Below are 23,654 nucleotides of genomic sequence, written 5' to 3' on the forward strand. Positions count from 1 at the left end.
AAAGCATAATATTCTTTAGGTGGACCTGCTGACTTAGCTGGTCTAAGAGTAGGGGATAAAGTAATATCTGTTAATGGAGTTTCAGTAGTAAATGTAGATCATTATGATGCTGTTGAAGTTCTCAAAGCATGTGGGCGTGTATTGATACTAGTTGTGTTAAGAGAAGTAACAAGAATAGTGCCATCTTATGAGCAGGTGTGATATTTTATAAGATTCTTTTTTTCTTTTTTTAGAAAATTTTTTCTATTTTCAAGCTTCTTTCTTTTTCTAATAATATTTCATCTAATTCTAATAATATTTCATAGAATTCAATGAGGAAAGACTCATTGTGCTCTAGTTTGAGCACAAGTAGAGCACCAAGTGCAACATCTTATGTATCATCTACAGCTTTATCACATAATTTAGAAAATGGTGATACTTGTAGTACACATGAAGCTGCAAAGGTAAATGCTTATATATATATTTGATTTTATTTTATCATTTTTTACAATTATGTTGAACTTTGTTCAGGTAAAGAGGCTTCCTGAACTATTATCTTCAAAAACAGGTAGTGAACCTATGGTGTCTGTTCTTATACATACAACGTTAATACGGGACCAAAATGGATTAGGATTTAGTATTGCCGGTGGTGAAGGTTCTCCACCAGTTAAAGACAATAGTGATGTAAGTGAACAAAAGGAAATAAATTAAATATTCCAATAAGATGATATAAATACTGAAATTTTAGGCTATATATATTTCGAGGATAACTGATGGTGGAGTTGCACAAAAAGATGGCAAGTTATTAGTTGGAGATAAAGTAATATCTGTAAGTTTCTTTTTTTTTCTTTTTAGATATATTTTTTATATCTACATATTTACGATTGTAACAGTTGATTCAATTTTCGACAACAAAATATGTTGACATCTTATTGTTTAATACAAACGATTATAATTTATCTTCAGATTAATGGAGTTGAAATGAGAGGAGCCAAACATGAACAAGCAGTAGCTTTACTTACGGGCTTGGAAAGATTTGTTCGACTCGTTGTTGAACGTGAAATGCCACTTTCTCAAGCAAACCCAGCTACAGTAGTAACTCCATCCGAGAAATCGCCTCGCGTTATTGGTGCACCTAGACCATATACAGGGTTATATAATGCTAATAGCTATATGGCAAATCGACCAGCTTATGCTGGTTATCGTCGTTCTATGGATGCTGAGAAAACTTTATCTCCAAGTCCTACTTCAAAAACACCACCACCAATAAAATCAGACATGGTGAATGCAGCACCAAAAATGAATGGCATTGGTGATCCAGGAAATAACGTTAAAAGCGTTCCTTCTGTGCCGCTAAGTCCAACAAATAGTCAAATTTATCCACAACCTGCTCCAAGACATAGTGTAACGCAGTCAACGGCAACACCTACTACTAATACTAATTCTACACCTACGTCTTCAACGGAACCTAGACCAACATCCCCGTTGGAAGATATACAGGTACCGAAGCCAATCACCAACGAGGAATTTCAGGCCATGATACCTGCCCATTTCCTTCGACCTCCAACATCCTCACCTTCGCCAGATTCCCATCAAGGTCCTATTGTGACAGTGACGATCAAGCAACCTGACAATCTACCCGGGGATGTTAACTTCCCTCCAGCTCCTACGACAATTGGTAAAGTTACTGAAACCATCACAAAGAGTACACTCACAGAGACCGTCGTTACTAGAGTGACTGACAATCAACTGGTGCAGCCAGTTATCATTGAGGTATGTGCTCTGGTAGCTGCATGTCATACATTACATTTCTAACGTTACGTTTAATTTAATATTACATTAATTGCATTTTTTTCTTTTTATATAGTTTTTGGGTTTATCTTCCTTTGGATTATATACTTTGTGTATGAATACTGTTTTTTTTCTTTTTTTTTTTCCATCAAATATACTAATTTATTTATTTCACTATATTTTAGATCATGCAATAAGCATTCGTACTATATAATCCATAATATAATTTCCTAATGACTTTATTATACCTCTTTTTAAATCCATATCCATCTCATATTTTTTGCAGCATCAAATTTTAATTGTAGTTGAATGTGTAATTTTATTTATTTATTAAGGATAAAATATCTGAATGTTTGCTTATATTATCTGTTTTTATTAACTTGTTTCCATGCTTTGAAGGTAATTAAAAATACAAATCTTAAAGTAAATTGAATGAATTTCTATAATAATCTAATTTGCATGATAATCATGTATATCTATAAAAATGTAATAATTACGTATATTGATATAATTCAATTATAAAATTACATTTATATCAAATTTCTAATTTTCATATAATTATCATAATTAAGATATTTGTTGAAGAATTTTTGCATGCTTAAAATATTCATATATACAATATTACTTAGTTCGAAATACGAATGCAATGCTGAATGCTCGCATATTATTATGTTTTTTATATAACTTAAGAAATGTTTTGAATAATTGTATCAAAAAATTAGTTGGGTTTTAAGTTGGTTATATGGGCAATTTATGTGCTTCTTTAATTTATGTATACTGAGTACTTACCCTCAGACATGGAAACAGGTAAGTAAAATAAATTATTTGAAAATATTTCTTATTATGCTTGTTAAAAAAAAATGTGTATACAAGTTGGATTCTTCACAGTTTTGTTTATAAAATCCAAATTTCTTATATTGATAATTTTTACAGAGTTAGAAACATAAAACATTCATATATAAATAGAGATATATTTTTTATGTTCTTACATATTCATCTTACTCCTACATTCAGTTTAATTATTAGTATTAAAAATATGTTAAAAATATATATTGTGCTTATTTGTAAATCAGTATAAAAACAAATACAATATTCTTTGTATTTGTAAAAATCAGAAAGAAAGAAAGTAAAATATATTATATTGAGCTTTATTAAATTTCTTAATTATAAAGTAATAAATGTTTAGGATGTCATCTTGGTGAAAGAAGGATCACTTGGATTCAGTATAATAGGAGGAACTGATCATTCCTGTACTCCATTTGGTGCAAAGGAACCTGGAATTTTTATATCTCATGTAAGTATTTATATTATAATATAATTATAATTATGAATATGAAAATGTATATTTTATTTGGTATGCTTATAATTAGTGAGAAGTATCGTTACAAGAACGTAAAACACATACACACTTTGTATATATATATATGTTAATATATATTATATATTATTATTATTATAATATATATTAATATATATTAATATTAGGTTGTACCAGGTGGTATAGCAGCAAAATCTGGTAAGCTTAGAATGGGTGATAGAATACTGAAGGTAAATGGAACTGATGTAACAAAAGCGACTCATCAGGAAGCTGTAATGGAACTTTTACGACCCGGAGATCAAATTGTACTTACTGTACAGCATGATCCTCTTCCAGAAAGTTATCAGGTAAGAAATAATTCAATTTTAAATACACAGTGCTTACATATATGATTTAAAATTTTTCACATTATATTATTTTGTTTAATTAATAATATAATGAAGAAATTTGATATAAAAATACGAGCACTTGTATTTTTATATTATATATTATTATATGAAAATGATGAAAATGTATATGTAAATATTATTAAATAGATCATCTTCTTAAGTAATTTTTATATATAATTCATAATTGTAAATTTTAAAAAATTAATAAGTTAAAGATCTATTCATATATATTTTGTTAATAGTATTACAAGATTTTTTTTTTTATATATATATCTTTTAGAAGCTTACTGCTACCTTTCCACTTTTTATAGAGGTGAAACACGCTTTCCAAGTATGCTTGGATTGAATACTTAAATTTATATCACAGTTATATTTATTTTTTATAAATCTTATTTTTCTTATTTTACAATATTGAAAAGAAAAACACTGTATCTGATGTATTCATATGTATATTTGCATATTTATTATTGTTTTTTTTATTTCGTAAAAAATATATTTTTCTGCAATAATTGTAACATGACGCTTGTATGTTACGTATATACGTAATATATATGTTATTATCAAGCAATTTTCAAGCGATTTTCTTCTATTTTTCATTATGCTTGTGCTGATAAATGCCTGTAAATTGCAATGAATGGCACTTGATAGTTTACCTATTTTCCTTACTTAATGCAATTTTTTTATAATTTGTCCTACAAGCTGGTCGAAATAGAGTACATCCCTGTGACAGTAAGTACTCAATGCATTTGACCTGTTATTTTGATTTTAAATATTTTGCTTCCTCCTACACCAAGGCTGTAAACAAGCTCAGCACTGATTCACAGATGATTGCTTATGTCTAGGCTAAACTTTTCTAGAAAATCATAGTATTCTTTTTAAATGCTTCCTATGCTTTATATCATGTGTACAATCATAAATTTACTAAATATTCATATTTCATGAAAGTATAGAAAAATGCTTAAAGTCATAAGAAACAAAGTATAAAAACTATAAATTTACATATGTATATATGGTGCAATATTTTTACATCTAAAAAATTGTTCAGTTTAAAATACATAATAAAATAATTATTTATATAATATACTATATAAAATATATTATAAATTAATAAGATATTAAAAAATACATCTTTCAAAAATAAATAATAATGTATTATTACTTTTTAGGAATTGGTAATTATAAAAGAACCAGGAGAAAAGTTGGGAATGCATATTAAAGGAGGACTTAGAGGTCAAAAAGGCAACCCCCTTGATCATACAGATGAAGGAGTTTTTATATCTAAAATTAATTCAGGTGGAGCAGCTAAGAGAGATGGAAGATTAAAGGTAAATCAGTTAAAGTTTGATAAAAGTTGTACTTCTCAAATATTTTATTATTTACATATTAAAAATATATTATTTGAACAGGTTGGCATGAGGCTGCTAGAGGTCAATGGAACATCGTTATTGGGTGCAACTCATCAAGAAGCTGTAAACATTCTCCGGTGCTCAGGAAATACAATCACTTTGGTAGTTTGTAAAGGTTATGATAAAAACGAAGTTGAGTCAGTATTACCTTTATCCGATGGCAGAGATTCTAAAGAATCAAGAGTTTCACGAGAGTTTAAAGATCCACCTCCAGATGACATCAAATCATTGTCACAAAGTATATCTAGCTTAGATCGTGACGATGAAGAAGCTGCAACACTTAGACAAGAACAGGAAATGAAAGCCGAACTTGTAGCATGGGAACAAGAAGAGAGGGAGCGAGCTTTAATTGAACAAAGGGAAAAATCTACTCCTGAGAAAGTAAGTTACACTTTATTAATATCTATTTGGAGTATGTACTTTTCAAAACGTATGCTTAAAAATAATCATTTTATGTTAAAGGTTCTAGATGTAGTGAGAGCAGCAGAATCCCTAGTACATAAATCAAATAGTCCAGTTGATATGGTTGTACCGCCGAAGTCCCCAAGTGGTACAAAGGATCTCAAGACTACGACGATCGTGATGAGTAAACATACATTAGCTCCTCAGAATCCAACAGTAAGTATTTCATTTATAATATATCATTTTATTTATTGTGAATACATGAATTGAAATTTGCAATGCATGCAAAATTTAGTCTGCATGATATCTTTAAAAATAGTTGTTTATTTATATTTATTTTATCATAATATATAGCAGCATGTCTAATTGTATTAATTAATTAATAATTAGGAAGTATAAATTATTCTAATTATATTAATCAATGATCTATGTTCATGTACTTTATAATGTTAGAATGTATCCCTTTTCCTTTGATGATTTCAAAGAGTATTTTTCATTTTTATATATGATATATTCCTCTTATTGAAATATTTATATAAATATTAATTATACGAGTGTAGAATATATGTATTATATAAATTATAAACTAAACTTGCCAATTTTTCAATGACTAGATATAAGAAAACAATATTTGATATAGGTATTTAATATATTTTTCTTAAAATATGTCTGTATAGGGACCAAATCTACTCATATATCTACCTCGTTAATAAACTATTTTTGTCTAGTATAACATTATTAAATTATATAATGATGTAACAGCATATTCATGGAAAAAAAGTGAATCTCAAAATATTCTGCATTTGTAATAAAAGTAGGGCCTACATTGGGAAAATGAGAAAGATGTGTACTAATACGAATGATGAATAACATGCGATACTAAAATATGTCAAGCACTAAAGAATATCATAATCAAATCGTTTTTATTTAAACTTTTTAATAATCTGTACAATATATATATATATATATATAGATCTTTTTATTTTTAGTTAGTAGTATTTTCTATTTATTGCCTTATTTTTTCTCTTTTTATTTAATTTAAATATATAAATGTACATATACCTACACATACACACACAAAACTAAATTTTTATATTATTTAAAAATTACAAAAAAAAATACAAAGATTTTGAAAAAGTATTTACTTATCACATATAACCATTAAACTGCTTTGGATTTAAAATATTAAATAATCTTTTATAAAATAAAATATTCAGCTTCATAATTTATATTATTCTTTACACACTTTAATCATATAGCTAATAAAATGCTAAATAAAATGAAATTAAAGAATCCTTACATTGATCTATAGTGCATTATGAAAACAGATATGTAGAAATATTAAAAGCAGCTTTAATGATCAATTACATGCATTGTAAAAAATTCCATTTGTTATACTATACACACACACACACACACCTTATATAAAGTAATATACATTTCAATACAAATTTGTATAATATAATTATTCGCGTGCACATTTATTATAACTAAATCTTCTTCCTTTTTATAATACATTATAACACACACTGCTATTGGATAATAATTTTGTTAGAATGATGATAACGTTTGATCAGTATACTAACAATTGAAAATTGCAAATTATTCATGAATGAAAAGTTTTAAAGTTTGTTAATGAATAATACTTTATCAAGAACAAATATTTTAACAAAAACCGTAAATTGTAAATTTATAAATCCTTACTATTGTATATTCATTCTAATTTCATTATTTTTACATGGCGCATGAGTTGTACGTTTGTCAGTGTTTTTAGCGTCGCATGCTCTCCTGAGCGCCAAAACAAGACATATTTAACGTGTTTACAGACAGTGGAAGGTGATAGTGCTACTTTGGCTGCCCTCTAACAGGAGTGAGTCGTTCGACCCTCTACTCATTTTCCCTGTGTCTACGTCCATACCTCTGATTCCACAGGATTGTGCCATAATATAAATAATTCTAAGCAAATTCATGACATAAACTCATTATTCATTGTTTATTGCGTTTCCGTGTCATTGTTATACAATTTAACTATTGTTATTGCATTTTTTAATAATACTGCCATTATAACATTAGGAGCATTATCGAGAATCTACTAATGGATAAATTCATTCCGTAATTGGTTTGTTGCTTTGATTATGTCAAGAGATCAAGATCTTTCTAACACTATAAACGTGTGATATCTTCCTAAACTAAAGATTCTCATGTATATATTGGTCATCTCTTTGTTTATAGGTATCGGTTATAATGAGAAAAATATTTCTGTGATAGGTAGGCAGAAGTTAAAGCGCAGAGTGTTTCTCACGTATTTTGATCAAATATTTTCTAGCAACATTTATACACTGATTCTGAGGCTTATTTCCAATTAACTTTGAAATGTTAGGTACATATGAGTAGTGGATAGAATTTTATGGACTGACTTAGAGTTTGTGATGCTTCTGGGCTACAAAATTAAATATTCAGAAAGGTAGAAAAGTTGTGATATATGAATTGGCAATTGAAGAATTACTGAGAGTCAGTGTTCTTTTAACGGAAGTAATCCATATCTGACATAGAATTTTATGTACCATGAACAGAAGTAATATTTTCTGAGATTTCCTTATTGTTAATGGTGACTATTATATGTCCAGAATGTGAACATTTGTCATACAGGATATATTTAACTTTTTTCTTAAAAATATCACACATATTTATAAAATGGTCAACTAAATATGTACAGTGCAAAAAATCGCACAGGTCTATATTTACAATAACACTAAGAAAATGATATATATATATATATATATATATATATATATATATATATATATATATATAATATCATATATTATGGATACTGTGCTTGATACACAGAAGTGACATTTTTATATCGTTAGTAATGTAGTTTAAAAACATGAAATATTTAACATCTCAATTTGATTATTTGATATTTATCATATCTACTATCACAGAAAAAATAAGGCAAATTAGTACAGTTTCTTTCTCAAAAATGTATTAATTTAACTTTTTACCTCATTAAATGGTAGATAGAAATTTTATTAAATCATATTAATTCATAGAAATTTTTATAATTTTTGATCATTTGAAAACTATTATCTTATAATCATAATTTGCTATAAAAAGTTTTATTTTTTATACTATAGATATTATCTTGTAGTCACTAGAAAAAATGAACAGTGTTTCATATCATTGGCAGATAATGTATCCATAAATAGCAATTTACAATTATATCATAAAAATCATGTACAGCAAAAAAAATATGAAAAAAATGAAATTATTGTATTGTTTATAAAACATGTTGCATGTAACACTTGCATTCATTCTAAATTAAAAATGCTAGTTCTCTACAATGTTCATTGCTACAGTAAACTCATATCATTAATGAGGTATAAATCAGTGTAATGTAATTTATAAATTTTCTATAAATGTTATATGTTGAACATAATTCTAATGGACCAGATGTTTATATATTATTACAAAGTATAAAAATAAGATATTTATCTATTAATAATATGAAAGGATGTTAAAGCTCCAGTTGATTGATATAGAAACACAATTTGAACAGTGTTTTCATATATCGATGCATAGGATTATTCTGAAAATGGTTACATTTGTTATATTTGAATAACTAATTACAGTTAAAGTCATATAAATTCAAGTTGATTGATATGTTAACTAACAAGCAGTTCCTGGTATTAAAATATTATTTTAAATCATTTTTAAACATTTATATTGTTTCAGAGCATCCTATAATGCATTGATATGAGTAAAATAAAAAAGGATAGGGTACAAATATTAAGAAATTTTAGAAAAAAAAAACTAGCTTTTTCATATTAATGGAAAAGTACATAAATAAAATTATGTGCAAAGCTGCATTAATTGTTGCAATAATAGTACAATGAAATCACACACTAAAGGAACAAGAAAAAACAAACATAAAACGAGTAGGTTTGAAACTAATTCCTTTTTAATTCTGACATAGATTTTGTATGACATGTAGTGTCAAAAATAAATCTGTTTTTAAAATATAATGATGAACTTCCTGATTATACCAAATTATTTATGAAATGCAATTGCATATTGCAATGTATAAAGAGATTTGTAAAATAGCATTATATTGTTTTGGCTATTATAAATATATAGCATATAGTTTATTTGAATGCACACACAATCATTTCGTTAGTTGTAAAAAAGTGTACATGCACAATTTTATTAATATCTGACGATTTTTTTCTTTTTTTTACGAAAAATTTTTATTCAATGAAAATAATATTTTTTGCTCTCACAATTTTCGTAATATGCACGTATATTTATAATTATAGAAACATAAGTCTGATTATATAATATATTCTAAATTTCATCTTTTCTAACATAGCATTTTCATTAGATTTATCTCATCATATCTTCATTATATAATATCAACCATACTAATATGATTTTGGTCTTATTTATTCAGTGGAAAGAAAAAATTGGAGCATCAATGGATTGTTCTTCAACAAAATCTCCGGTCTCTACTCTTACTACAACTGCAAATTTCAATCGTTCTGCTTCTACTCAAACATTACCTTCCCCCAAAAAGAAGAACTTTACAGTACCTAAACGTAGCATTACATTTGCTGATCTTCCACCAGTTTCTAAAGAAAACACGGTTGGTGTTCCCTTTTCGCCCACTGTAAAGTCTAAATCAGTATCCAAAGAATTATTCCCATCCATGCATGAAACTTTTCTTACACAATCTCAAATATCTTCTTATCCAAAAAAAACTTATCAAAACCCAGTACAAAATACACAACCACGTTTTCAACTTCCTCCTACACCTATGACTGCTCCCGAATATGTGGGGAAATTAGGTTCTTCAACTTGCTTTAACAAACGACAGATAGCACGCTCTGTTGATGGAAAAGGTCAGGTTGAGGTGGGTTTTGCAAGCATGTGTAACTTATTAAAATTAATGTACTGTTCTAATTATGAAATATTATAAGGAACATGTTTCATTCACCATCAGCTTATTGCATCAAATTTTGTTTGGAATTGATGACGATATTAGATAAAATATATATACATTATAAAATTCATAATTTATATGACAATAGAACTTTTTGTTTATGAAAAGTTTTAAAAGGTTGAAGCATAAAAATATTCTTTATTTAATATGTTATATATAATAATATATATAATCAATTATTTTAGTTTCAAATGATAAGTTTTAATTATTAATATTTTTATCATGTATTTTTAAAGTGATATAATATTATTGTTTTTTGTTTTTATTTATATAAATTTTATGAACAGCTTTCACCAACATCATCTCCATCACCGTCACCAGTAAAAATGTCAGTCAGTGATAAGAAGAAATTATTTGAAAGTGCCATGGAAGAACATCTTAAACCTTCTCCTAAACCAGGTAAAAGAATATTTGGAAAATTTTAGAGAAAAATTTATACTTCTGTTAAAATATTTTAATGAAGTTAAATATTTCAAAATTTCATTTATCTTTCAGAAAAAGTATTTAGCTTTTTAAGTCAAGATGAAGTTGAAAAGATGAAACAAGAAGAAGGTAATATAAATTCTATAAAGTAATTGTTCATTTAATAATTAATTGTATTATAATTCGCATATTTTTTAATTATAGAAAAAAAAATTGCAACATTAACAAGAGATGAATTGAAATCATGGGCCCAGCTAGATGAAAATGAAGGTCTTGAAGATTTGGAAGATACAATAGATCAGGATGACAGGCGCCCTAAGTAAGCCATATATTGTATCCATTCTTCGCATCTTCACGTTATGTTTTCATCTACTCTAGTCTGTGTATGAAACAGCTAACGTTGAACAAAAAATTTTAATTATTTATCATTATCATTTTTCATTCAAACAATATACAGTATCAAATTCTTGTTCTAGTGTATAGACTTTGCACTTTTAGCACTTAGTGAAGAGGCAGTATTTGCTGCTTATTTTTAAGAATTACATACATCTCTAAAGTATACGAAAGCACATGCACGCATATACACATATATAATGCACTATTTTCAAAAAACTTGATTCATACTTGATTTATTACGCTTGTATATAAAAATACGAAGTATTATTATTATTATTATTATTATCATCATCATCATCATCATCACCATTATCATCATCATCACTATCATTATTTTCATTATCATTATCATTATTATTATCATTATCATTATCATTATCATTATCATTATCATTATCATTATCATTATCATTATCATTATCATCATCATCGTCGTTAATATTATTATTATTATTATTATTATTATTATTATTATTATTATTATTATTATTATTATTATGATTATTGTTGTTGTTGTTACTATTACTATTACTTATTATTATTATTATTATTATTATTATTATTATTATTATTATTATTATTATTATTATTATTATTGTTGTTGTTGTTATTATAACACATACACATTTACCATAAAACAATGTAAGCTGGTAATATCATTTATCTTATAAGCATTGAAAAATAGACAGTTACTTCTTCAGTCACGCTATTCTTAAACTACACTGTAAGCATTTTCAAAAATTAATTTTTATAGTTAAATTTTTTTATATTATAGAATTTTTCTTACAATGGTAATAATAATAGAAAATATAAAATTACACAAAGAATTAATTTATCTTATGACGAATGTATAATCGTTTTATATTACATCTAAGAGTATCACTTATTTGACATAAAGAATATCATTAACTTTATTTTGTATATGTTTGTATACTTTAAGAGCTTAAATTGTTGCATGCTTTAAAACACATAAGTACAGTACAGTCATATTCCTATTATGTAATGCTTCTTAAATAATGAGGCATATTGGCTTAAGAGCTTAGAAATTACTATAGCAAATATTGTATCTAGGCAGATAAAATATTGCTTGCACTTACTGAAGGAATTAGAAAAACTCATTATAATGCATACTTCACTAAAGATAGTAGGGGGAAGATGGGTTACAATTTCATGTATGCCTTGATCATAAGAAGCATGCTTAGGCAGTTTATTTCGTGCAATAAGAATATAGTTGAGAGATTCTGCATAATAAATTAACAATAATAATCGTATAGTTACGATAAATTATATCATGTTAATTGAATTATATTTACTGAATATAATTCTTCAATGCTATTTCAGAATATAATAATTACTGTCCAGAATCTATCAGTTCTTAACAATTAAAATTTTAATTATAGATACATCTTATCTGCTGTAATATGACCAGCAGACTAGTTTTTTACTTTTTAAATATTTGTAAATACATAGTGTATATTTTCTCTTGCCTTTGTACCGTTTACTGCTTTTGTAATTTTTTTTTCTTTTTGTATAAATAAACATTAGAATATTCAGACATGAATGTAATTTGTCAGCGTGCATGCTCATTACCTTACAGTAGCAGACTGAGTTCGCGAAGTTCGGTCACTCTTCTGCAGAATATTCCAAGTACAGTGAGGACAGCAAAGGCAGAACGTCGATTGAAGGAGAGAATGATACAAGAGGTATTACACAATACCATTGTAATGTTTATTTGTGTACTATTATTTCTTATTACATGATTACAATAAAGAATAACATTTTATTTATTCTATAGCAACGCATACGTTACAAAGTTTAAAGAATACATTCTTTTTTTATCTGTAGGGCTTGATTTCTGATGAAGATGAAGAAAGTCATTTAACTCCTGCCGAACAACGAGCTCTACGAGCAGAAAAACGTGCTGCATGGCGACAAGCTCGTTTAAAATCGCTTGAACAGGTACAACAGTGATGTTTTATATAGATCCGTTGTATTTGATTACAAATTAGAAGTTAAACAAATGTTTATAACATTAGTTATATATATTTATAATACATTGAGTACAAAAATTTATTTATAGGATGCCCTTCAGGCTCAAATAGTTATTAAAAAAATGAGCGAAATGATGGATACCACGGATAAAGCAGAAACGTTGGAGGATAGGACAGATGCAGATCATATTTCTGATCAAGAAAAGATCACTGAAGTAAGCATTGGGAGTGAGATAGCTTTAACAACTGCAGTATCTAATACTCTCTCTTGAACAGTATTTAACCCCTCTTTAGCTGTATTATTAGTTGTGTATTAACTTGGTTATTTACTAATTGCTCATATGTGCTCATGCTTCTAACAATTTAATTGTGAGATACAATGGTCATGTTACTACAGTGGTATCTCGTTTGTCTTACTACCATAGTTCACTACGTTACGGCCATCTAGCGCAGATTTTCCTAAACTTGCTGTGCGCAGCAAAGTGGGTCCTCCTAAAGAAATACGTGAATCTGAGAAAGTAGTGGACGAGAAGGTCACTCGGCGTACTGAAGAATATGTGGATGAGGTGACAGGTGAACGTCGTGTACGAACAGTCGAATACGTCGAGAAGCTAATTGAGCGACAGGTACTATGATTCTAAATTTCGCACAGAATTCATGCACCGAAATTATTTCATATATCATTGGACAAAAATGATGGGCACAATATCTTTAGAGCACTATCTTTTTAGTCATGTTTTATCATAAATATAAAAAATTGATATCAAATATAAAGATGAAAGGTAGATGATAAGTAACTGGATTCACTGATTCATATCTTCAATAACTATGTGCCTACAGACAAACTGTGAAAACATTTGAATTTAATATTCAGATGATTCTACACATGCATGCTTTTGAATGTTTAAGCTTAAGCATATAAAACATGAGGGGTAACAGTAGTTAATCTTTCTATTTGCTGTTCCAAGAAACCAACTCTCACTCTGGATTTACAACCTGCACCACCTTGAGCAAATGATTTCATTTCCACAGATCACTAACAAAATCTTCTCATACTATTGGTAATGCTCGTTTAGTTTTCTTAAATAACAGCTTACTAATTTAATTGTTAACATACGTGTTTCTTCTTTAGTTGCTTATTATAATCATTATTAGTATTATTTATATTGTTTTTTTATAAACATACAAATGCAAGATTGTTTTTATATGTTAAGTGTTTTATGTTATATTTATTTATAATTTGCTTTATTAGAATATTATTTATTGGATTTGTCTATTTTAGAATGTTATTATTATTATCTTCTGTATTTTAATTTTATATTTAATTTCGTATAATATCAAGAATTATTTATGCATCAATTTTTTACAATAAATATATTTGTATAAATAGGTTGAAACTTTGAGAGAAAAAATTATATCATTGGAATTAAGTAATGCTGAAGATGAGATAGAAAGCATAACTGGGACTGGAGCAAGTGATGCTGAAAGTGAAAACGAAGAACTTGCAAGCCAGCCTTCTGGTACAGGTATGCTTCAAGAAAAAGCTGATTCTCTTACTTCAACAAGTGTAACTGAAGGTGCTGCATCTAAACAAAATACAAATATTATTGTTACTACGACGAAGAAAAAAAAACGAAAACAAGGTCGAAAAAAAAATCGACATTGAGAATAAAATAGGCTAAAGTATTAATATTGAACTTTTACAAAGTTTGTTTAAAAAAAGACAACAATTATCATTGTACTATAATATTGTTTTTCAAGTATTTCATATACACAATTTTTTAATCTCATACAGTTAGACCATTATATATATATACATATATAATCAAACGATTCCTGAGTTATTAATCCATAATTTTTTATATCCATAATAAATTTGTAACACTTTTGCATATTGCATTGCTTAATTTAATTAAATTTTATCATTTTTCTTATTTTTGTTATTAATAATCCGAACAATTATTGTAATTCTAATCACTTTTAAGTTCAGGAATCGCTGCTACAATCTATCATGCGATTTATTTGATGGCGCCCTTAACATATTTTTTATTCCATATAACAATATGCAATATTTGTGCACGATTGAGAAATTTCGTGTGACATCTCAATATAATCTTATCCTTATATATATATATATATATTATATATATATATATATATATATATATATATATATATATATATATATATATACTTTAATCATATATAATTAAATATCATTGCAATTATATTTATTGATACGTATCGTTTAAACGTATCATTGTTAATATAAAATGCCAAGAATTTACAAAAATAAGTTAATGTAATTCATTAGGTGCATCGATCATACGCAAAACGTATTTTCATTGTTAATAAATTATATTCATGTAATCCAAAAAAGGAAAGTTTTGCTACTTTTTTATATGACTATTAATTGTAATTACATACTTATATGTAAACAATTAATTAGCAATCTAGATTTAAAAAATTTGGTGCATTTTTATAGAAGGTACTTTGTATACAATATACATAAATCAATGAGAATATGTGCATATATTAACAACATAAATATTGATTTACAGTTCATTCTGATTTATAGGAATAAAGACCTATAATGAAATTTATTAACGTTTAAAGAAATGAAAGCATATATAGATGTACGAAAGAAACCAAATTAAAGCTTGCAACTAGTATTTCAAATACACTGATATTATTTTGATTAAAAAGAATAATATTATTAATTCGTTATTAATCAATTAATATTAATACTATCCTTTACATATAATACATTCCATTTTCAAATGTGCTGAAGATCAATGCAATATAATAAAATATTGATTAATGGCACTATTATTAACTATAAAGGTTCTACTTTATTTTTGATACAAAATTCATATTCTAAATTTGCAGGTCCAAACAATTTAAACGTAACTACACGTTTTCTTATACTTATTTATTTGATAATATACGTGTCATTACAATAATTTCGGGTTAGTGGTATTTATTTACAGTCACTAGATAGATATATAACAAACTTCTCAATTTTGCACATCTCATATGCCTGAATAATGTTCAAGCTCATTATCGTAATAAATTAAAAATGGTTAAAAAAAAAAAAAAGATTATAAATCGCATATCGTATAATGTGGTTTATATAAAGTATTTTATTTATTTAAATTTAATATAAGTAGATTATATTTACAAATTATATACGTTCATTTTTAATAATTTTACAAAACATATACATATTTAAAATATATATTAAATTGAAATTTAATATAAAAGAATTATAACATTTATTCTTAGATTTGATATTCTTAGAATGGAGTATTTTAATTTCAAACTTTAATCCATTTTTATATATAATAGCTATTATTAATAAATACATAATGCTTATTTATAATTTAAATCATGTAAATTATATATATGGAAATATGATAATTATATATACTTCGTAGTATAAACATAAAATATGATATATTTTTATGTTTGTTACTTCTGTCTTATAAATTTATTTTCAAAACAGTATTTAACATATATTAAGAATTAAAAAGCAGAATAATATAGGTCCATTAATAAGACAAAATTTCTTTAGTTTTATAATTACTTAAATTCTATAAATTGATAAAATTAATTATACATTTATGGTATAAAAATACAGTTGGTTTTATTTATATCGTTATTGGTATTAAATTGTAAGTAACAGTTCAAAAGAAAAAGTAAAATTTTCTTTATAATGAAAATATTATTTAGTATAGTTTATGCTTATTATTTCTAAATCAGTTATTTAGGTCGGTGATATCACGTATTTTATATTAATACAGATATTAATATAAGCAAAACTATGCGTGCAAATAACAGAAGTGAATACTATGAATAATGAGTGCAAGTGCGATTAAGAATAAGGGACCAATGAAAAATTCATTTATCAATTGAACTGAGTGTAAATCTGAGTATTGTTCCTTCATTATTACCTTTAAAAATAATGAACCATTTTTACTGTATTATTGTTTAAGTGCCAATTCTTAAAAATGTATCTAGAATAATTTAGGAAAAGCCTATACAACTATGCGTATTATGTATCAATAATACATATTAAGGAATTTAATAGTATTAACAGTGCATCTGTGGAATCTCAAAAATAAAAATAACTGTCATTCCTTTAAGTACTTACAGTTTATAAAGTAAACAGTTTTTAATATGAATATGCTATTCATATCTACAAAGGACAACTTGGTTTTTTAAATGTATAATGTAAAAGTGATCTGAAATTAATGATATACATTTTTATATTTTACATGATTTGATTTATTCATATGATAATTTTTGTTGTCAATTACAATTAAATTATATGATGAAGAAACTGCAATCTAATAAAAAATCCTGTAATCTTTTAATAGTAAAATATTTGAAGAAGGAACAAACCAAGAGAATGTTTTAATAAGTTCTTCTTAACTAAAATATTATAATAACTCTAGCTTTCGTAAACGTAATATTTTTGTCAAATTTTATATTCTGTTTTAACAGATGAATACAATTCAACACATTTAATTATACAAATAAAGTATGATTACAGTTAAATGTTAGTTATTATTTTAAATGCTACAAAATAATAGAAGAAATTAGTAAAATTCATGAATAAATAGATTATATCAAAGTATATTTATAAAGATTAATTGTATTTTCTAGCGAAAAATTTGTATACGTTTTATAATAATATAATATTACACAAACAAATTTGTAAACAGAGTATCATAGGTGAAAAAACATATTAAAAAATTGTTTGTATTTATTATAATATAAACAGTTATCTCTATTAATTTTAAATATTCATATTCAAAAATATAGTATGCTACAGTATCTTCAATAAAACAAATCAGTTATTTTAAGCATTTCGCGAAAAAAAATGGACTATTATATATTTTTCTTTAATTAATTATATTTCGTTTTATAATAATCACTAAATCTAGTATAATGCCCATTATTTTATACGTTCTTATTTGTATTTCACTTTATTAATGTTTAGATCATATTGCAGTGATTATAAGAGATAAGAAAAAAAGATTTGTTCTTTGTATAATCATTATTTTTTCGGCGCTATAATACCTTCCAATTGGGTCTGAAAAAGATAATACAATATAATAAATAAAATATGCAATATAAGATATTCAATTACCTTCAATTGTAAATTCGTTTTTTTAAGAAACTGAATTTCTTCTGTGTATTTCTTTTCTTCTGCTTCTTTTAACTCTGCAGATCTTTTTTCTGCTAAATCAAATTTGTGTCTCAATTCTGTGAGTGTATTTTCTAATTCTGTTTTTTGTTGTCGTAATTCATCTGCAATTGCAATTAAATCTTCTTTACCTTGTTCAGCCTAAAACATAATAACATAATTATATAAAGTTAAACAATTTAATATTAAACCAATGTATACCTGAAGTGCTTTACGCATTCCAAATGCAATACTACTCTGATATAAAGTTTGATAAGCAGCCAAAGTCATTTTGATTTCATCTCTTACTCTGAGTAATAGCAAACCGCGTTCTGCACAATTTATGGTAACTTGTCGTATCAATTCATCTGAAATATTTTGTTTTACTATTTTATTATTTTTCTCTAATCGAAACGATAAAAACATACCAAAACATTGTGTATAAAGTTCTCTGCGTACAGGGCAAATTCCAGTTTCTCTTGCTTGCCGCTGTTGCAATTTCATATCAAGTTGTTCTTGTAGATTAATAACATCCAATCTCGTAGCAGGAGTACTTGAAACCTTGTGTAACATAAATTTATAAATACAATATTATACCTACTGTGAAAATGCTGTCCTCAAGGGAACATTACATGATAACTAAATCTCTGTATACTTGCTGTGTCCAAATTTGTCCATCTTCTTCCCATTCTTTAGGTGGTAAAATTCCATTTAAAATTTCAACAGTTTCAAGGCGTACATCAGTTGTAGGAGTGGTTGTTTGAACTTTACAAATAGTAGTACTTATTTTACCCAACATTGGCTCTTTACGTATCTGATTAAAAATATATTTGGATAAATCGGAATAATATTATTTTATTTGTTATATTTTTGTATAAAAATATAATTGTTTTAAAATATTTATTTCATATTATATTCTTTTTTACATGTAGAAATATATAAAATGTATATGTTAACATAAAAAAATCTTTATTACCTTTTCTGGATGAGTTGTAACCAAAATAGGATTGTCATATTTGACAAGAGTGTCTACAGCAAGAATAGTACGTTCTTTAACTGATGTTGCCATTGTAATTATATAATTAAATTAATGCTTTCACAATTGTAATTATGAAGATTATAATTTTTAATTCTTCCTTAACGTAGCACCAAATATATTGATAACACAAATATACACATAACATACATAGCATAAGAAAACTATCTCCATAGAAACACTGATGTGTTAATCAATGAATATATTCACATTTTTAATTATGGTATTAATATCTATATTTCCGTAATTAGGCAATACAATAATAAAAGTGTAAAATAACTATATAACAAAATACATATTTATTTTTAAAAAATTGCTATTTGCAATATATATAAGAATATACAAACAATACATCTAAATTAAAAGTTAAAATTTTACAATATATTATGTATTTCTATTAATTGGATATTTATATACCTGCCATAGATTTATTGATATTTGTTCAAACAATTATTAAAAGCAAATATTGCAGAAATTATTAAAAAATCTTATAAACATTATAACTCAGTATGTTTTTGCATAATTTTTGCCTCAAGGTCCATATGAAGCTTTTGAACTGTTCTAGCATGTTTCTTTATATGTTGTTGTGAAGTAGAATTATCCAAATCATAAGACTTTCCTTTGCGTGCAGCTTCCAGAGCTGCTTCAGTATGAAGATGTCTTAACTTGAGTAATCGTGATTCATAGTGTAAAAGTTCTTCCTATAGAATAGAAAATTTTTTAGATTTCCAATACTTGTCATAAGTGTACAAAATGCATTTAAAAGTAACATGACTAAATCATCATTTCATATAGATACATTATAAGAGAATAAAAAACAATATTATTGTAAAACATAAATAACAAATTTAAAGAAAAACTTCTGCCTTAGTCTGTTTTACCTTAAGAGAAGCAAGTTCATTAGGTGGAAATTTAGCTTCCAATGCAATTCTCCAAAGCCCTTGTACTTTTGGTTCTATAAATTCCTTATGATTAGGCCCTTTAGCTGTTAATCTATCCAAACGATCATAACCATTTCTAAGCTCTAAATGTTTCTCTCTAAAATAAATTTAATGAAATTAAATATAAATTTATTGATGTTAAAAGAAATTTTTTACAATATTTACCTAAGCAAATTGGCTTTTCCTAAGTAATCCAACTTTTTTCCAGGTAAATTATTATTTGATAATTGTTCTTCCTCTTCTAAGACATTCCAGCTGTCTGGCTTTTCAAATAAGCTATCTACATAAATATAAAATATGTAATAAATATTCACATCAAAAAACTTGTTTTTTTTTATTAGTAATTCTTATTGATATGTAGTAAGATACAAACTTTCATGTACTTCAGAATCTCCAGCTTCTATATCTTTTAATAAGCTCATATATTCATCTACTTTTTCTTGATGATGTTGAAACTCTTCCTTCAATGTGTTAAGTTCTTCATCTAAAATACATAATAAAATTTAATTATAGTACTATTTAATTATACTTTAAAAAAAATAATCAAGTAGTTATAAAAATTTTCTAGTATCATTTTTATCATTTGAGATAAATGTTGTAAAATATACATACAAGTAAAGCCTGCTAATTCAGCTTTAGCCCAAAGCTTATTCAATTTCGAATCTTTAAACACATCCTTAGCAACATAATTGCTACCATCATTAAGTGCTTTATATCTTTTAAGTAACATTGGATCTTCTGTATCAGTGAAATGTTCTAACAAATCATATGTACTCATAATACCTTAAAAACAAAATATAATAGATTATAATAGTATCACAATATTATATATTTGAAAATAAGAATATTTTGTATATAAAATTACCAATTAATTTCTTTCTTAATCTTGCTTCTTCTAAACCATCTGAATCCTTCTCTTCAGACTTATAATGTTTAAATGCTAATTCTTCTTTATCATGGATTTTTAAATCACTAAACAGCGATTGTAATTTAGGATCTGTCAAACGCTATAGAAATCAATAAACTGTTTAAAGTAAAAGATTTTTTTTTTATAGAAATAATATAATTTTTTTAATACTAACGTTTCTTGCTTTTACCCAAAGTATATTTAATTTCGACATTCGAAATGGTTTATCTAATTCTCGTAATGATATGGGATATTCCAAAATATCTTCAACTTTAGGGTTATTTGCTTCAGCAGAGTATTTGTTAAGTGCTGTACTTGTATGCATAAATATAAAACAAAAACTTAATAAAAAAAAACTTTGTTTAATAGACAGAATCATTTTGTATGAATTGTTTTTTAAATTAAAATTAAATAATATTATTACTTCAAAATATCTCAACTTTTTAATAAGTACAGCAATCAAAAAAAATATAAAACGCAATTTATATGTATAACGTTTTTACATTAAATCAATGATTGAAATATAGAAAAGACATTCAACTTATATCTTTTAATTACAGAAGTCTATAATTATTTAAACAGAACAAGCACAATACTAAACTCTACTGGAAATTAGGCATTCACTTCACTGCAATATCACTGTATCACTCTGTATCATCCTGTATCATCTTCATACGTGGTTTATCGCAAGAAAACATCTACATATATATTAACTACAATGTATATTCATTCATACATTATTTAACCAAAAACACCAAAGAAATCTCATAGAATATATATTGCTACGGCCAGAGAAGAACATATTTTTCTATATTTGGGTACATAATGCAATGGACAAGTTACTAAAGATTATTTCTAAATACCTAGCAAAAAAATTACTGACTGATGAGTATTGCGACTGCAACGCTATAATTGTTAGTTCAATCGGGAATTTGTATTGTTTTGTTTGTAATCTTTCTTCCTACGGAGAAAACGTAGTATTTTTGATATATTTTATTAAATTTTCATACAATCTCGAATACGTCGGGCTACATTGTACATATTAACTAGGCATTGACAACTGAATACCCACAGAAAAAATGTTCTGCGCCATCTAGCAATTCAAGGAACATACTAAAATTATCCACCAACATAAATAGCGCCACATTTAAATTGCATAGTAAGACTTAATTACTCAAATTAAATATAATTACAATCCGAATCAATTAACATATTATAATGTAAAATCTATCAAGTTTAGATAATGTATTTAGTACTACGCGTATTGTTTAATGTTGGCAAATCTGATTTTTGTTGTATAATTTTCATTTTATTATTATTAGAAATGTATTATGTAATAAGAATATTATAGAAAGATAAATGATGCTTTGATTCAATTTTTCTAAAAAAAATGTTTATTATTACAATAAAATTAAAATAAATTCCCTTATACTTTGAATACATCCATGTTTAAAACAGCATTGGAGTAGCAAAAGTTGTTGAATGCTATTGTAAGATCAAAGTAAAGAATTATGCATAAGACAATGCATATTAATTTTAACGAATCAGTGAACTTATCATGCTAAAAAAATTGATTGAATTATTAATGTATATAAAATTTGTATAATATATATAAAAAAAAAATTAAACACAAACTTACCCATATAAATAATAGAAAAATGACAGAAGATAAAAAGTTAACTTCACCCATCCTTCTCGTTGGTACATAGCTAAGTCATGCGCATTTAATATACTGGTTGGATCATACAAGCCAGGTCCTGTCATTACAGGTCTATTTGAATATCTCCATACATGATATGCTATTAATGGAATATTAAAACATAAAGAAAACCATTGTCCACTTATTAGAAATAAAAAATTAATTAAAATATGTAAAACATATTCTGGAATAACTAGCTGAAATAGAAATGAACAATAATTAATAAATTGAACAAAATCATAACTTTTAAATAAACTAATAATGTATATAGTTTACCGGATTTAAACTATTACACTGATCAATTGGATTTTTCTGTCCGGATTGAAGTTCATCAAATGCAATAACCTAAAAAAATTCATTATTTAATTATAGAAGTTATTAAAATATTTTTCTTAGGTTATGATCAAATAAGATTGGTTCAAAGTTCAAGCTCATGCTAGAAATATTTTTCATATAATATATAATTTCAACTATACCGAATCACACATACATGAAATATTACAAAGAATATTAAAAATGCATCTATACTTAAAGCTACAATGTATGAAAAAGCTGCTAAACTGAATGCCATTGTGAATTCGGTTTCTTTTGACGTTCGACAAGTCCATATAAAAGCACAAGTTTACTATACAATGAATTTCATAAATCGATTAATTGCGCGGGAAAGTTCAATTTAAATTTATTTAAAATGATTATAATGTTGGAGTGAATTGTAAATCTTATTTAAGATAAATTATGTAAATAATTATATTTTATTATATATTTTTAAACCATATTGTCCAA

The 23,654-nt window shown here is 25.9% G+C and overlaps 4 protein-coding genes across 18 annotated transcripts in view; 1 reads left to right on the top strand and 3 right to left on the bottom strand.

The window, feature by feature from the left end:
- LOC127061595 (protein lap4) overlaps nucleotides 1–17,200 on the top strand; it is a 37,396-nt gene extending 20,196 nt beyond the window's left edge. For 3 of the 11 annotated variants that reach the window (XM_050988677.1, XM_050988680.1, XM_050988685.1), the window contains 20 exons: nucleotides 20–195; nucleotides 306–443; nucleotides 511–663; nucleotides 728–808; nucleotides 946–1,752; nucleotides 2,957–3,064; nucleotides 3,256–3,435; nucleotides 4,177–4,206; nucleotides 4,644–4,802; nucleotides 4,884–5,264; nucleotides 5,346–5,501; nucleotides 9,739–10,197; nucleotides 10,575–10,686; nucleotides 10,783–10,839; nucleotides 10,915–11,029; nucleotides 12,704–12,809; nucleotides 12,952–13,065; nucleotides 13,187–13,312; nucleotides 13,523–13,723; nucleotides 14,488–17,200. In XM_050988677.1, coding sequence (XP_050844634.1) covers nucleotides 20–195; nucleotides 306–443; nucleotides 511–663; nucleotides 728–808; nucleotides 946–1,752; nucleotides 2,957–3,064; nucleotides 3,256–3,435; nucleotides 4,177–4,206; nucleotides 4,644–4,802; nucleotides 4,884–5,264; nucleotides 5,346–5,501; nucleotides 9,739–10,197; nucleotides 10,575–10,686; nucleotides 10,783–10,839; nucleotides 10,915–11,029; nucleotides 12,704–12,809; nucleotides 12,952–13,065; nucleotides 13,187–13,312; nucleotides 13,523–13,723; nucleotides 14,488–14,763 — 3,935 coding nt within the window. In that variant the 3' untranslated portion in view covers nucleotides 14,764–17,200. Of the gene's footprint in view, nucleotides 1–19; nucleotides 196–305; nucleotides 444–510; nucleotides 664–727; nucleotides 809–945; nucleotides 1,753–2,956; nucleotides 3,065–3,255; nucleotides 3,436–4,176; nucleotides 4,207–4,643; nucleotides 4,803–4,883; nucleotides 5,265–5,345; nucleotides 5,502–9,738; nucleotides 10,198–10,574; nucleotides 10,687–10,782; nucleotides 10,840–10,914; nucleotides 11,030–12,703; nucleotides 12,810–12,951; nucleotides 13,066–13,186; nucleotides 13,313–13,522; nucleotides 13,724–14,065; nucleotides 14,159–14,487 lie in introns of those variants that run through there. The other 8 variants (XR_007780907.1, XM_050988678.1, XM_050988684.1 and 5 more) reach the window with 8 other exon arrangements.
- Nucleotides 17,201–17,610: 410 nt separating this feature from the next.
- LOC127061601 (33 kDa inner dynein arm light chain, axonemal) lies at nucleotides 17,611–19,465 on the bottom strand. 4 transcript variants are annotated; one of them, XM_050988700.1, is made up of 6 exons: nucleotides 19,265–19,465; nucleotides 18,944–19,102; nucleotides 18,717–18,849; nucleotides 18,511–18,656; nucleotides 18,253–18,450; nucleotides 17,611–18,195 (listed from the first exon to the last, which is right to left on the bottom strand). In XM_050988700.1, exons 1-6 carry the CDS (start codon nucleotides 19,355–19,357, stop codon nucleotides 18,160–18,162), a joined length of 765 nt encoding a protein of 254 aa, XP_050844657.1. In that variant the 5' UTR covers nucleotides 19,358–19,465; the 3' UTR covers nucleotides 17,611–18,159. The 4 variants fall into 4 exon arrangements, with proteins under 4 accessions (XP_050844657.1, XP_050844656.1, XP_050844654.1 ...); XM_050988699.1 differs by having other exon boundaries at nucleotides 17,611–18,450; XM_050988698.1 differs by having other exon boundaries at nucleotides 18,005–18,195; nucleotides 18,511–18,849.
- A 135-nt stretch (nucleotides 19,466–19,600) lies between these two features.
- LOC127061600 (alpha-2-macroglobulin receptor-associated protein) lies at nucleotides 19,601–21,938 on the bottom strand. The gene is made up of 7 exons (XM_050988696.1): nucleotides 21,348–21,938; nucleotides 21,131–21,272; nucleotides 20,878–21,048; nucleotides 20,639–20,749; nucleotides 20,431–20,545; nucleotides 20,206–20,362; nucleotides 19,601–20,025 (listed from the first exon to the last, which is right to left on the bottom strand). The coding sequence occupies exons 1-7, from the start codon at nucleotides 21,549–21,551 to the stop codon at nucleotides 19,822–19,824; spliced, it is 1,104 nt and encodes a 367-aa protein (XP_050844653.1). The 5' UTR covers nucleotides 21,552–21,938; the 3' UTR covers nucleotides 19,601–19,821.
- Nucleotides 21,939–22,537: 599 nt separating this feature from the next.
- LOC127061603 (protein cornichon) lies at nucleotides 22,538–23,514 on the bottom strand. 2 transcript variants are annotated; one of them, XM_050988702.1, is made up of 4 exons: nucleotides 23,348–23,440; nucleotides 23,148–23,216; nucleotides 22,812–23,068; nucleotides 22,538–22,733 (listed from the first exon to the last, which is right to left on the bottom strand). In XM_050988702.1, exons 1-4 carry the CDS (start codon nucleotides 23,357–23,359, stop codon nucleotides 22,709–22,711), a joined length of 363 nt encoding a protein of 120 aa, XP_050844659.1. In that variant the 5' UTR covers nucleotides 23,360–23,440; the 3' UTR covers nucleotides 22,538–22,708. The 2 variants fall into 2 exon arrangements, with proteins under 2 accessions (XP_050844659.1, XP_050844660.1); XM_050988703.1 differs by having other exon boundaries at nucleotides 22,552–22,733; nucleotides 23,362–23,514.
- Nucleotides 23,515–23,654: the final 140 nt, after the last annotated feature.

This window comes from Vespula vulgaris, chromosome 2 (genome assembly GCF_905475345.1).
Source record: "Vespula vulgaris chromosome 2, iyVesVulg1.1, whole genome shotgun sequence".
NCBI lineage: Eukaryota > Metazoa > Arthropoda > Insecta > Hymenoptera > Vespidae > Vespula > Vespula vulgaris.

What these genes read in the sequence shown, in the direction of transcription:
- LOC127061603 (XM_050988703.1), bottom strand. Translation starts at nt 23,442, where the DNA reads ATGGCATTCAGTTTAGCAGCTTTTTCATACATTGTAGCTTTAAGTATA. An exon ending in AGTGTAATAGTTTAAATCCG is followed by an intron (nt 23,069 to 23,147) that starts GTAAACTATATA and finishes TTTCTATTTCAG; the next exon opens with CTAGTTATTCCAGAATATGT. An exon ending in TTTTTCTATTATTTATATGG is followed by an intron (nt 22,734 to 22,811) that starts GTAAGTTTGTGT and finishes CAATTTTTTTAG; the next exon opens with CATGATAAGTTCACTGATTC.
- LOC127061601 (XM_050988697.1), bottom strand. Translation starts at nt 19,357, where the DNA reads ATGGCAACATCAGTTAAAGAACGTACTATTCTTGCTGTAGACACTCTT. An exon ending in TTACAACTCATCCAGAAAAG is followed by an intron (nt 19,103 to 19,264) that starts GTAATAAAGATT and finishes ATTTTTAATCAG; the next exon opens with ATACGTAAAGAGCCAATGTT. An exon ending in GAATGCGTAAAGCACTTCAG is followed by an intron (nt 18,451 to 18,510) that starts GTATACATTGGT and finishes ATTATGTTTTAG; the next exon opens with GCTGAACAAGGTAAAGAAGA.
- LOC127061600 (XM_050988696.1), bottom strand. Translation starts at nt 21,551, where the DNA reads ATGATTCTGTCTATTAAACAAAGTTTTTTTTTATTAAGTTTTTGTTTT. An exon ending in ATTAAGAAAGAAATTAATTG is followed by an intron (nt 21,049 to 21,130) that starts GTAATTTTATAT and finishes TTTGTTTTTAAG; the next exon opens with GTATTATGAGTACATATGAT. An exon ending in AGATTCTGAAGTACATGAAA is followed by an intron (nt 20,546 to 20,638) that starts GTTTGTATCTTA and finishes ATATTTATGTAG; the next exon opens with ATAGCTTATTTGAAAAGCCA.